Source organism: Lampetra planeri, chromosome 60 (assembly GCF_965212315.1).
Source record: "Lampetra planeri chromosome 60, kcLamPlan1.2.h2, whole genome shotgun sequence".
NCBI lineage: Eukaryota > Metazoa > Chordata > Hyperoartia > Petromyzontiformes > Petromyzontidae > Lampetra > Lampetra planeri.
This window is the reverse complement of record NC_136166.1, coordinates 3,000,465-3,014,846: the sequence shown is the minus strand read 5'-3', so window position 1 is coordinate 3,014,846 and position 14,382 is coordinate 3,000,465. Positions and strand designations below refer to the sequence as shown.

General features: G+C 51.6%; 1 protein-coding gene across 1 annotated transcript in view; it reads left to right on the top strand.

Moving 5' to 3' along the window:
- Window positions 1–1,531: 1,531 nt before the first annotated feature.
- LOC144736306 (stAR-related lipid transfer protein 13-like) overlaps window positions 1,532–14,382 on the top strand; it is a gene marked incomplete at its 5' end in the record, with an annotated part of 150,757 nt that continues 137,906 nt past the window's right edge. Inside the window, 1 exon segment of the mRNA XM_078618953.1 lies at window positions 1,532–2,410. Within this exon segment, the coding sequence (XP_078475079.1) occupies window positions 1,532–2,410 (879 nt within the window).

Sequence of the window (14,382 nt, the reverse complement as noted above, 5' to 3'; positions counted from 1 at the left end):
CTTAGAGACAGTTAGTTGGACTTTGCGAGAGGCGAGTGCTGCATTCGTTGGAAGGAACCGAAGGGTGATTTAATCAACTCAGCGACGACGACTTATTTGTCTTCCAGGCCGGTTCCTCCGTTTTGTGATGGTTCCGATTGACAAGAGCCTGCATTCGCGACATTTAAAAACGCGTCGGGGCCGGCCTGGTTTCCCCGACGTGACTTGGCGTGAAGCTTTTATTATTTTCGAGCGTTTTGCGCGACCGATCTTTTTTCTATGAAACCCCATCAGCACAACGGCAAAGTGACGCTTCTACCGTTGACCGCCCGTTTTTGTTTTCTGTGCGGCGTTGTAACGAGACGCTGCTCCAACACGCGCAGCAAAATATTCACGCACATTGCCGCGTGCGTCCGGCCGTCCACTCGTTGAGGACGCTCGTCATGCGGACGTCCACAATAGCGAATCGTTCAAGTGACAGTGCTGGGGGCAAGCAGCAGGCTGGCAATTCAGTGTTAGGGGCCAGCGTGGGGCTGGCAATTCAGTGTTAGGGGCCAGCGTCAGGCATCAGTGCCGTGGTGCGGAAAGAGTATGCAGACAGGGTTTTGTGTTGAGGTAAAGATAAAGAGTTCACACACACGAGAAATGGAGAGCGACTAAACAACCTTAAGTACAAGGACAAGGGCAGAGCTTGTGTAGAATTAGGATGGATGGGAGTGAGTGATGATTTTTTACCCAGGAACTCAACCCTCCTTTTCCCATGAAGTTGATAATTCGTTGAATGCGGTTTTGCTCACCACGGTTTTTCTCCATCAACGTAAACCCCGCGCCTAGCGAGGTTGCCCTGTACTACACGTATCAGCGACCACTATGCTAAATAATTTTTGGGAGTAATCGGCTTCATAATTTTCCCAGCTCACTGAAATATTTTCCCGACGTGCTATCGGGTCGTGCCCCTCGCATCTCGGCACGATGTCTGACGTTTTTGCTCCATGTGCTGGGCTCATGGCACAGCAGTTGTTATCATTATTACGACTATGTTTTTCTTTATTACGTTTATTACCATCCTCAGGAAGACGACGACGATGATCGTCCGACCGTACAGACCACAGGTGTTCACGTGAACAGTCCGACAATCACTTGCTCACACCACTGCTGGCGGAAGGACCTCCACCAGAGGACACTTGAGAGAGCGTTTGGCCTCCTCTTTCACGCCTACCAAACGCTCGGCCGTTTTAGATGGTGCCACGGGTGTTTTGTGCGGGGAAAGCAATCGTGTCTTGTTGCGCTGTTGGCTAGATAAGGATACCATGATGTTGCGACAGTAAACTGGTTTTGTGTTGTGCGTTTTAACTATTTTTCATTTTAATCGAAGAACGATCTCACGGAAAAAAAATGAACGCGTTCCTGCCTCTCCTGTGTTATCGTTTCAGAGAATCGAACGTCAAAGCCGCCCACGCCCTCGACGAGCGCCCAGAAAAACACTCCCGAAGAGTCCCCATTTAAACCACTTAAACCAATCCCCCAACTCCATAAAATAAAATAATCGCCACACCGCTCTTGCCCTGCCAATCTCATTCATCCAATTCGCTCACCCTCCGCTGTGGAGATCGCAGAGGCGAGAGGTGCGTGCGGAATGAAAACATCGCAAAGTCTTGGCAAAACAGAACGGGCCGCCGTCGATAAGACGCCCAACCCTTCCTCACGTGCCAGCAGAATCGGCGGGATGAGCCAAAATCAGCCCGCCGGGCCAAATGGCACACGCGGCGCTCCCGGGCCCCGTGATCAAAAACCAGGGCGGCACCTTCTGATATGCGGAGGGGGCGGCTGCGGGGGTGGTGGCGGCGGCAGCAGGGACGGCTCCATTGCGGACGACGCCCCCGAGGACGTGGGAGGGGGGAGCGGAGTGAGCGGAGTGAGTGGGGGGCCCCGAGGGTCTCCGGAAGATTCGCCTCTCGGCACGTTTCTGCCATTCATCGCGATGGACTGCGTGCTGCTGCACATCGACGACGACGACCACCGCAGTGAGGACAGCGACGTTTGGCAGCCCGACCAAGGCCCTGACGCCGTCACGGAGCGACGAGCGCCGAGCGCCGAACTTTCCTCCGCCGCCGGCGAGCGGTCGGAGCGAGCCGGGTGCTGCCTGAATGGCGGGGGGGAGGAGGAGCAGGCAGAAGAGGAGGAGATGGCGGTAGAGGAGTTGGGAGAGGCCCGCGAGACGACGTGGGAAGCGGAAGAAAGCCAGCCGCCGGTCGCGGGGAGCGGCGGCAGCGGTGGCACCTCGAAGCGGCGGATGGATGGGGGCAGCCTCCCCGTTGTTGGCAGCGCGGAGAAGCTGGTGGAGCCTGTGGGAGATGGGGCCAGCGGGCCTGGCCGGCCAGCGACGGCAACGGCGGTGTCGAGCCAAGAGCCGCAGTCGCCCCCTGCCACGGTCAGTGTGCGTGGATCTTCTTGCCGCTCGTGCGGTACCCGCCACAGTATTTGTAATCTCTGCAGTTGAAATGACAAAACGATATTTGTCTTCGTGTGGTTAAACGGAGTGGGGGGGGGGGCATAGTGCACGCAGAGTGCACCTTGCCAATAACGTGTGTGGTAACACCCGGGTGCATTTGTTTAACAGGGTGATGAGACACAGATGGGTCGATACCTATCCGGAGGTTTGCTTTCTCCAACAAAAGTTGCTGGGTAATGTTGGCCACCAAAGCCACGATGCCGATGGAGCTAAAGATTTTTTAATTGAGTCCGATGTGGAGACGCAGTACGGGGTTCTGTTTTTCTATCCTGCTCAAGACAATGGAAGACGATGACATACTTACAAACGTGCAATGTCCATCGGATCGCATCGACTTTTCATTAAATCACTCGTGCAGGGGTGGAGCGGTGGTACAGTGGTTAGCGCACCGCGCTGTGAACTGTGAACCCCGAGCATCCGGCTGTTCAGCGGAACGCCCAAACGTCTTGGGATCGTTACACGAGGCATGCAAAGTTTTAGACAATTCATTGGAACAAACAACTCGCAACTTGGCTGACATATTGCCTTCGTCGCATGGGCTCGTTGTGAGTGGCTATAGATGCCGCAGCCTGCCTAGGTCGCGTACGGCCGCGATGTCACCGAGAGGTGGCCAATCACTCCGTCAAGCGAGGGCCGGCAGCCAGAGAGCTCTGTGAAGGTCACCTTTGACCCCCCCCCCCATCCTAGCAAGAGTTCGTGTTTGGCTTTGGTAGCCGAGCCACCACGTTAACGAACCCACGAATTCTCCTTCCCCAGCACCACCGCCTGCGCTTGACCCCTCCCCCACGCCCCCCCTCTACGTCCCGCCCCCCGCGCCCCCCCCCACACCCCCTCCCCGCATCCCCCCCCCCGTGCCCCCCTACGCCTTCCACACCCCCCCCCACGTCCTCCCCCACGTCCCCCCTGTAAATCGATTTCAACCGTTTAGCGCCGTGACGGCTCTCCCAGTTAAACGAGCAGTCACAACGAGAAGTCCCATGATGTAGCTGCTCACCCCGAGCTCTCAATGTCCTGATAGTGGCATTGTATTTGTGCTGTTCGCCTTTTGGCACCCTCTGGTCTCACACTGTTTGAGACTAGGCTCTAAAGAAAGATGTCTCTGGTGTGGTCCAGTTTCAAAGACAATGCATCATCATATGCTACCAGAGCATGTTTTTTTGTTTGCATGTTCACCAAAAGTACTGTGTGGTTAATGCAGACATGATTCCTTGCACAATGTTTCTGCTTGGTGTTTTAACATCTTAACACCTCCTGTTTTATTGCCATAAAAGTAATTATTTCTTATAATAATCAATAGCGTTGGTGTCATGGGTGCTGTCTCTCGCTCAGCTCACTTCCCCGGCACGCGCTAGGCTGCGCTTGGCAGCGTCGTATTTTTTCGAGGGCGGCGTTTCACGTCGCCAGCATGTGTTTGTCATTTGAACGGACGACTGCAGAAATTTGAGGAATCTCAAGATTCTTAAGAATCCTTGATGCCGAGCAGCCGGGGCTGAGACCCATCTGATCACGGTGCCAGCGGCTCTACTCGGAACAAACGAGCGGACTCTACGTCTCGTTCGCATATCCGTCTCTCCGCAAATGAAATCTAGCGGCATTTTTTGACACGACCTGTCGGCCACGCGGCCTCTCAACGGAGTGCGTACTCATTCTGGCAACATTGCTTCAGTGCAAGCGGAACTCTTAGACTGGTCTTTCGACAGACAGCATCCAACCAGCAGTCGAGCCAGTTTAAATCAATGCTGGGGCTCTGCCAGATGTTATATGCAAGGTCATTCTCAGTAAGTTATGGATCTTGCTCAAAGTAGCCTTGCGATCGCCTCTATGTGAGTCTATGGGTCTCGGTGTGAGTCTGTGAGTCACCGTTTGAATCTATGAGTCTCTGTATGAGTCTATGAGTCTGTCTGTGGGTCTCTGAGTAAGTTTGTGGGTCTTTGGCTCACCGAGTGAGTCTCTGGGTCTTTGTGTGAGTTTTTTTTATCTCTATGTGAGTATATGGGTCTCTGGGTCATTGTGTGAGTCTATGGTTGCCAGCGGCCTCCCCCAGTCTCCACCCCCCAGTGGCCTCCGCCTGTGCGGTCGAGCCCTCCCCGCTTTGCGGTGTCGCCCCCCTGCCACTGCTACTGCTGCTTCCACCGTCTCTCCTCGGGTTGTCTCCCTCCGCTTCTCTTCCCTTCTCCTGTCGGCCTCCACCAATCCCCGTTGCATGATTGGCATGCGGTGAATCACTCTTTATAGGCCTTGTGGGAGCGTCTTTACAGTGTTCAACAAGCCTTGTCGGTGTGACAGAACGATGACGGCTCTTGGCACGCTCTGCGAAGCTTACGCTGTTCTCTTCTCCTCTTGCGCACTATTGGCGGAAATCCGTGCAGAAGCCAAGTGCCCATGTCGAGATCTGCTGGCCACGACGAGAGGGCTTTTGGAGAGAGTTCGTGTAGCTTTGCCGCTCCTCCTCCGTCGAAGGACTCCCAGTGGGTTTACATTATGGTCCATAGTTTGCATCTCTGAGTCAGTGCCATATTAAGCTAGTGCGGGGCCTGTAGCATATGTTCTAAAGGGGTGATACATTAAACAAAACATGTATACAGGTAGTCCCCGACTTACGATGGAGATGCGTTACGACGACCCCATCGTAAGTCAAAAATATCGTAAGTCGAAAATGGCCTAGCCTACCCAGGAGCCTTAAAGAATGGTGATAATTTAGCAAAAGAGAGCAATTTACAGTACCGTACTGTATAAACGATATACTGTATGTATTTATTAATTACAATACTGTATTGCACAGTAAATGTTTAAGTAAAAAACAAGGTAAATTCTTAGCCTACCTTTGAGGAAACAATCCTATCTGCTATAAAAAAAACTTTTAACATGCATTGAACACCGAGAAAACTTAACTCCGTGGACCGCTGGTGAGAGTGAGAGGCATCACACAAGGCGGGAGATGCATTCAGAACATCCCGGTAGTGTCCCAACGTTCAGAATCGCACCTCGTACGCTGCTGCGTTTGCCTGCCGCGCGAAATGTAAAATATTTTACAATTTTGTCATATCGCTATCGCCATCGTAAGATCGAAATATCGTAAGTCGGACCATCGTAAGTCGGAGACTGCTTGTATATTAAAACACACAGTTTTTACTTGCATAGTAAAGTAATTGTATTTTTTCATTTGCTATACAGCCAGATAATACGACAAATCGCTAACCTTAAACACCCAGTCATTCGTAAAAGTTGAAGGCAGTATAGTACTATAGTAGTAGAACAAGTGCAGAATCACTGCACCGGAATTTATACCTTCAAAGCATTTAGCGTGGGGCCCGTAACATATGTCGCTACTTTTGCTACTAGGATAATCCGGTATTTCTCTGAGTCTCTATCAGTCTCTATGGGCGCATCGGTCTATCGTAGAAGTTTTGATGTGGGTTCATGGCTACACCACCGGTGTCTTCGAGGAGGAATGTCAAAACCATTCAGTTATTCACAGGCTGCTGACGTTGATGTTGTTATTTTTACGTGGTTGATGTGGTTGATGTCGTTGTTGTTGTTCTGATGTCGTTGTTATTGTTCTGATGTGGTTGATGTAATTGTTGTTATTGTTCTGATGTGGTTGATGTCATTGTTGTTGTTCTGATGTGGTTGATTTTGTTATTCTGATGCGCTTGACATTGGGTGTGAGACGGTAGCCTTCTCGCGATGGCTCCACCTCGTCACGTCTTTTCGCGTTACCTTCACATCATTCGGGCGCAGCGGACGTCGTTAACCGGAATCCGGGGTGTGGTGAGAAGCGGAGGCTTGAGCAGCGAGGCTGCACCACACAGAGGATCCCCACTATGGGTGAATTCAGCCTGAGGTGTCTGCCGTTCCTGTATAAAACTAAAACGTCCACGGCATCGTACTTGCCAGGCCCCTCCAGAGTTTAAGCGACAGGATGGCGAGTTTTAAACCCTTCTACCACGTAAGGCACTCCTCGACCTACGAACGCCCTCACTTACGAACGCCCTCACTTAAGAACGCCCGCACTTACGAACGCCCTCACTTAAGAACGCCCGCACTTAAGAACGCCTGCACTCATGAAATATGTATTTGTTTAACGTCGATTTAGAACGCAAAATCGCGCTTTCAAACTGAACTGCGAGAAAATTTTGTTCAGCGGAGCAATCCTCCGTGAGATGTAATGAGTCGGCCTCGCGTGATGGAGTGAGTGTTTGTGTGTGCGTGGGCGCGAGTGCACATGCGAGTGTGTGTGTGCGTGCGTGCGTGCGTGTCCCCGTGTGTGTGTGTGTGTGGGGAGCGGTAGTGTAGCGGTTAGCGCACTGCGCTACAAACACGGCAACCCGAGTTCGATTCCCACTCACGGCCAACACCAGTGACGATTATCTCAACCGGTTCTGGACATCCCCTAGGTCGACTCAGCCTCAATTGAGTACCGAGTGAAATTTGTAAAAACATGGCAACTAGGGAGACAAAGGCGGTCGGGCGCTGTGCCGGCCTTCATAGGTACTTGCTAACAGGACTTGCTCCTACAGTCTAATAAGGCTTTATGTGGAGGATCTTTGTCTTGTGTGTGAGTGTGTGCGCGCGCGTGTGCATTGTGTGTCTGTGTAATTGTGGTGACTCGTTGCGCCCCTTCCCGAGAAGCAAGCCAGCATCAGGACTCAAGGGAAGTGAAAATAAAACATAACTTTTTTTCTGTCCATCTTTATTTTATGTTTTATTTGCTATCCTGTATGTATTATAGTGTCACCTGCAAATGCACAATATTTCTTCTTATTTATGAGTTGAACCATCCTTCCCTTTTTTGTTTATACTGTAAAACATTTCATAACACTGACCGCGCAGGCATTTAAATGCGGTGCATTGTTGTGTTCCGACTTATAATACGCCGGCTCACGAGCCGGCGTTCCGCTACGACCGCCGCTCCCCGGTGAATTTTATGGCAAGAGGAAGCCGTGGTGATGGTGGAGGTGGGGAGGTGTCTCTGCCCCGTCGTCTCAGATGCACGTCGAGCTGCTCCGGCACGCGGCAGCTTCTCACGGTTACCTCCGAACGCCGTTTCGCGATTCGACATTTGGCCGCCTCCGCCACCGCTGCGCGGCATTCCCCGGAACGAGGAGAGCGTTGCGCTTGCTTGGTTTGAGTTTTGTGTTTCTCCCCCCCCCCCCCTTTTCATTCTTTGCCTTTAAAAAATGGGGATGGAAACGTCAAACGTCCGCGCGAGCCCGGCGACCCGCTTCCCGCCGGAGGAAAGCGAATATATATGCAGCGGCAGAGAGGGGGGGGGGGACTTCAAGTAAATCGGCAATCTGCGTCCGCTGCACGCCAGCCAGTCCCGATGACAAACTGCTCCGAATCTGCCGTAGCCACTGCATGCATCCGAGGCAACACAACAATGAGCTCTGTTTAAACTGGAGGGAGCAAAAGGCTCGTGACGGAGCCAGTGATTTGTTTTGGACAGTTTTGGAATGCCTTCGGGCAAGTTACTTAATTATTTACGGAATTTCTTTCTGTTTTGTTGGTTTCACCGCTTGTTGACCACCACCACCACCCCACACGATTTTACAAACTTGCACGCGATCGCAGCGGCAATGAGTTCAGGAGCTGGGTGCCAACGACGTGCTCTGCTGGCCACGACGAGAGGGCTTCAGCAGACTTTTGACTTTTTAACAACTTGTATTGCCGCCAGCAGCAACAGCACTGGAGGCAATTCCGATATGAAATACAGTCACCAGCAAACAATCGAATAAACGCTATAAATCCACGCGCTGTGGCGCTAAATGCAGCGCGCACAACACGAAAGAAAAGTCACGTGGTGGTGGTGGTCATCGCGCACGCCACGGTGACGAGGGAGCGCTTCAGAAGGTGAACACCACGAGGGTGCCGTCCACGCTGGTACAGAGAGATTGTCGGGCTCCCCAGCGTTCGAAGAAGACGTGCACATCACCGGCATGCGTGTGGTACGCGTGCTCCAGCCGGAGCCACGCCTTCAGAAGGCCCCTGAACACTGGAAGCACAGAGCAGCTGTCGGTGTCACCTTCCAGCATCTTTTTCCTCGTTCTGTACGCCGCCATCTTTGCCTGAGCACAGAGAGTTCGCCGAGTTTGTCTGCTCCTCCATTTGAGCGCAAACTCCAGTCCAGTGGTATACTGTATGGCCCATAGTTTAGGTCGCATGCCCACAATAGCACCGCTGTGTCTCGTCTGTAATGAATCACGATGCATCCCGATGCGTCTCTATGTACCCAGATGTGCCTGTACGTATCTCGCTGGGTCTCTGTATCTCTATGGGTCTACGATCAGTATCAACATGGGTCTCTATGGGTTTAGTATGCGGCCCATAGTTTGGGTCGCATGCCCACAATAAAGTGCGTTTCTCTTTTTTCATCCCCATGGTACCGCTATGCAAGTGAAGTGGAATATGCTTGATAAATTAATTGGCAGGAGGAATGAACGAGCTGTTGCTGCTGCTGCTCATGATGAATGAACGATATTATTTTGGCCCTTTGTGAATCCACAGCTCACACGCGTGGATATCTCTCGCCACCGACGACAGCCGTGGCCGTAGCGCAGTGCACTGACCACTGCGCATTTAACGAGCCCAACTGGTCAATGCATTTGTGTAAGCAAGACGCTTTACTCTTTGTAAATAAAAGTGTCGCAAATCTGTGAACTGTATTCGACAATAGTATAATGTAATAAGTAACTTTTTTTAAACGAATAATCGGATGTTTAGCAGCGATTAAATCAACACCACGATCATTGTCAGCCCATGACCTCCCCACTGATGGATGGAATGCGGTGCTCGATATTTTCACGATTGTGACCTTTTCTTGCCAGTATCAAAGTATGAAAAAATAAGAATAGGTTTTACCTTTTCTGGCAATAAAACAGGTGTTAAGATGTTCAAACACCAAATAGAAACCTTTTGCAAGGAATCATGTCTGCATTAACCACAAGTACTTGTGGTGAACATGTAAGCAAAAATCATGCTCTGATTATGAATATATGGGCATTGTCCTTGAAACTGATTGGCCAACACCAGAGACGGCCTTCTTTAGGGGCTAGTCTCACCAGTCTCAGACCAGAGAACGCCAAAAGGCGAACAGGGACAATGCATTTATAATTATCAGAGCATTTGTGGTGAGTGCAGACACGATTCCTTGCAAAGTGTTTGGATTTGGTGTTTTGACATCTTAACACCTGTTTTATTGCCAGAAAGGGTAAAACCTATTCTTCATCATAGGACCTCCTTTGCCAGTACCAAAGTATGAGAATAGGTTTTCCCCTTTTTTCTGGCAACAAAACAGTTGTGTTAAGATGTTAAAACACCAAACTGAAACCACAATATTTGTGGTCAGTATGCAAACAAAAAACGTACTCTGATAATATATGCATTGTCTTTGAAACTGACACCTCAAAACCTATTCTTGTTTTTTTTATTTTCACGATTGTTTGTGGGATATTTCCCATCCGGAGTGACATATCTGCGCAGTCAAGTGTCTGTCGCTAAATAATAATATAAATTATAATAATAAATAATAATAATGCTGCGTCGTTTTCATTGTGCCCACTGATCTGTGGCGGTGAAGATACAAAGCCCAACAGTGACCAGGCATTCACTTTGTGTGTAGCCCCCTCTGCCCGTTTGTAATGAAGTCGCCTTCTCCGTGAGATCGTTACAAAACAAGCCGTAAAAATTCCACGAAGCACCCCCCCTCCCTCCCGAGTTGTTGCTTTGGGAAGAAAGAAAAAAGAACAACAGCAGCAACAAAATTCCTACCGTGCGGCCAGTTACCCAGTGTCGGCCAAGCACGCAACCTCAACACTGCTGATGAGATACTAAATGTCGAAACCGGCCCCCGGCGTTTGCCTGTCCGTTCGTGTTCTGCCGCTCAAATGGTGCGCTCCTCCCAGAAGCCCGTGGAGGGACAGATGCGTGAAGGTTGGCAGATCCTCCGGTTCTTCACTTTGTCACGTTGTCCGCAACGCCGCCGAGCGATTACCGTCGCCAACGATAACCTGAAGGGACTGCTGTTGGCCAAGCGCTGTTAGCGAGCAGCAGCGCCTATGAAGGCCGGCACCGTGGCACCAAGCCCGGGCCGCCTTTGTCTCCCCAACGGCGATGTTTACACCGCACCGGTTACTCATTCGAGGCTGAGCCGACCTCAGGGAGGTCTCGGACCAGTTCAAACATTCGCCACTGTTATTGGCAGCCAGAGGAGGGAATCGAACTCAGGCCACCGGGTCCGGAGTGCGTTGCGCTAACCACGACACCACGGCTCCCCCCCCCCACCCAGATTTACAGCAGCGGAGAATGACGACTCGGTGGGCATTCGAATGCTTTGAGGGAGGACGCGTGGTATTGGGCCGAACAACTGCAGTGTGAAATGTGCCGATGAAACGGCTTCATGGGGAAGGGAGGCGGGGGGTCGGTGGTATTCCAAAAGAAAAACGTTGCAACGAGTCCCTATAACGCGCGTGCGTGGGAGTTGATTATGATGATGATGAGAGAGGAGAATTCTTTTAAAATTAGACATTTTTCATTTTTTTTTTACCCTTTGATGGCTGTCGGGGTGGGGTGGGGGAGTTATGACATCCTCTGTTGTTCTCCTCCCACTCGACAATGTTGTGGTCTTGATCCGGGCAATAATCGTTGCGCTTTCATCTTTCCTGGGAAGGGCAACCAGAGCCACGATGAGCGACGCTTCTTCACACAACAACACCACGGCGCTCGTGCCAGGCTAGGTGCACATTAAGGCCACGTGAAGTGTCGAACGTCTGCTGGCAGGAGGTCATGGGACAGACTCGGCAGGTGCCATGGGTCGACTGGCTGAGATGACACACACACAACGTCTTAACACACACACGCACACACGTCTTCACACACGTCTTAACACACACACACGTCTTCACACACACACGTCTTCAGACACACACACAACGTGCGCCTAGAGGTTGGGGCTGGTGTGAGGCATCACAGCTGAGACGTGTGGTTTAAACCAGGCCTAGTCGCGGGGCCTCATCACAGAGCCTTGCGAGGGGGCCTCGTAGTGGGGGCCTCGTAGTGGGGCTTCGTTGCGGGGCCTCGTCGTGGGGGCCTTGTCGTGGGCCTCATCTCATCACGGGGCCCCGTCACGGGGCCTTGTCGCGGGGCCTCATAGTGGGGCCTCGTAGCGGGGCCTCGTAGTGGGGCCTCGTCGTGGGGCCTCATCATAGGGCCTCATTACGGGGCCTCATCATGGGGCTTTGCGAGGGGGCCTCGTAGTGGGGGCCTTGTCGCAGGGCCTCGTCGCCACAGACCACATGGGGTTGGTCGCGCGCTCTTTGCCTCCTCTCTCCCTTTTTTTTATCTGAATGCCGCTCCCCAAGACGTATTGACGACGTAAACTATTCCACGCGAGAGAAGTGCGCGGTCAAGGGTTTGGCTGCCAAAATATTGCCGAAATCATTGGCGTTTTTGAGTTGAACGTCCCTCGTAAGCTGAAGGTTTTTCGTCTCCGGCGTGTGCTTCACTAACAAAGTGAAAACCAAGTCGTCATTTGCATGCCTTTTGCCAATACGCTGCTGGATGGAGGCCTCGCATCGTGTTCGTCGGGGGGGGGGGGGTTGTTTGACCAAACTTCACCACGCTGGATCATTGCGGCTCGATGAAGTTGGAGTTGTTCAGCACCGTTTCGGATATCGCTCCCAACCGATGTTAGCCATGGCGAGGAATCAAACGCTGCTTGATCACCGTGCCGCATAATCACCACGCTCATTGGCGCTCAAGAACTGCGCTGGTCAGCTTTGGATTCAACAGAAGTCCGAAGAGAATAAACAAACGTGGGCATTGCGTGTCTGTGTGTGCACACATGCTCCCAGACACGCGTTTGACCTCGGCACGCATCCCATCAACATTGATGATGCACACATCCGCCGACGTCTCGCTGGCAACTGGGACGTCGGCGGATATACGTGAATAGGTCGGATTTTCTGAACATCCCTAAAAAATTTCGATTTAAAGCTTTCGTGACTGCAGGGATTCATCTTCTTGGTTCTTTCGGTAAAGTCACGTAGAATGGAAATAATAAAATAATAAAAATAAAACATAATAAAATAAGATAATTATTTTATAAATAAGATAATTACTTTATTATGTTTTATTTTTATTATTTTATTATTTCCATTCTACGTGACTTTACCGAAAGAACCAAGAAGATGAATCCCTAAAAAAGGGACAGTTGCATGTGTTGAACTTCTTTCGCATAGTACGTAGCCAACCGCACTAATCGGAGGTGTTAAACCATCGCGCACACACGGCACTTTTCAACCTGCCCAGGGCCTCCTTGTCTGGACGGTGATCATTAGGTTTGGACGGATGCTGTTACCCAGCCGGTGTGAGTGGCAACTTCCTGCATCTGATATGGTGAAACAAATAAGCATAAGTGTAATAGGATGTATTATAATAATATTCAGCCATTTGTCAATTCACTGCTCAATGGAGGTCGCTTTTATCCTGTGTCAGGCACGTAACTTGGTTTCGTCACGAATGGCCGCGCTCGTCGGAACCCAAAATCTGTGCTGGCTCGGGCTGTGCTGGTTAGGGTGGTGGAGCTGGCTCGGGTGGAGCTGGCTCGAGTGGAGCTGGCTCGGGTGGAGCTGGCTCGGGTGGAGCTGGCTCGGGTGGAGCTGGCTCGGGTGGATCTGGCTCGGGTGGAGCTGGCTCGGGCTAAGCTGGCTCCAGCAGGTGTGGCTCCGGCGGCGGTCCCCTTGCAGCCACCGTGCCGTATCAATTCATTGCGACCTTTGAGACTCCATCCCCTCCGCCCAGAGCTCACTTCCTGCGAGGAAACAAACGATTTTAGTGGTGGCCGCTACATTGGCAGCTGTGCAAAAGCACAACAACTGAACAAGGTTCCGGGAATACCACCGTGTGTAGCCTTGAAAGGAAAATCTATGACTTGACGTTTCTAGCAATGGGTCTTCTTAGCACATAAGTAGAGAGGCGAGAAAGAGAGGTGCCATGGTGGCGAGATGCTATCGCCCTCACCTTGTGTACAGAAGGTCGTGGGTTTGAGCCCTCCGGCTACTCCGCTTTTTCCCTTCGCATTTAGAATCGACGTCACCACGCGTGATAGCACACTTCGTTGAGCTATCATTTGCGAAAGGGAGGTTGCATCTGAAAAAAAAGCTCCATAGCTCAGCGGGGGCTTACCTGGTAAAATAAAAAGTAGATGTATCGATTGAGATAAAGAGTTGGAGGCTGCCCCTTGTTCACGCCGTGGGGCCCTGATTAGATGCACATTTGAAAACCTTTTGTTTATGATTAACTGTTTTCAAATCGGTTCGTGAACAGGTGACCTTTTGGTTGCGTGCTTCCTGCGAGCATCGCCACCACGGGCGGGCACCACCACCACGGGGTGGGCACCACCTCTGAATCAGAGCGGGGGGGGGCTTCCCGGAGTCGCCGCTAACCCCCGGTGTCACGGCGGGCCGCGTGCGTGGCCAGTCGCTCCTCATTTGCGAGTCTCTCCCAGTAGAAGAACTGCTTCCCGCGGCCACACACAATGCGGTGAGATCACCCCGAGGAGGAAACGGCAAAAGTGTTTGTGTTGGCTTGTGCCGAGAGTCACCCAAGTTTGTGGGCTTCCTTCCTTGCCTCCCTCTTCGTACAGAGAGCAACAGCTGGGATTGCACGGGGAGGTGGCCGCCGGGTCAGACGATTGTGTCATGAGCAGCGGATTGGCGCAGCGTCATCATCATCATCGTTGTGATGATGCCCTCGGGCCTTGAGTCGGTTATCCGTTCCACCGTTCTGTTCTGCGTGGCTACAGTCTTCGGGCGCTGCCGGAGAGTTTTTGTGTTGTTGTAATTACCGACGTGTGCATCGAGTATTTGTATCTGCTGCTGCCATGGTTAGTG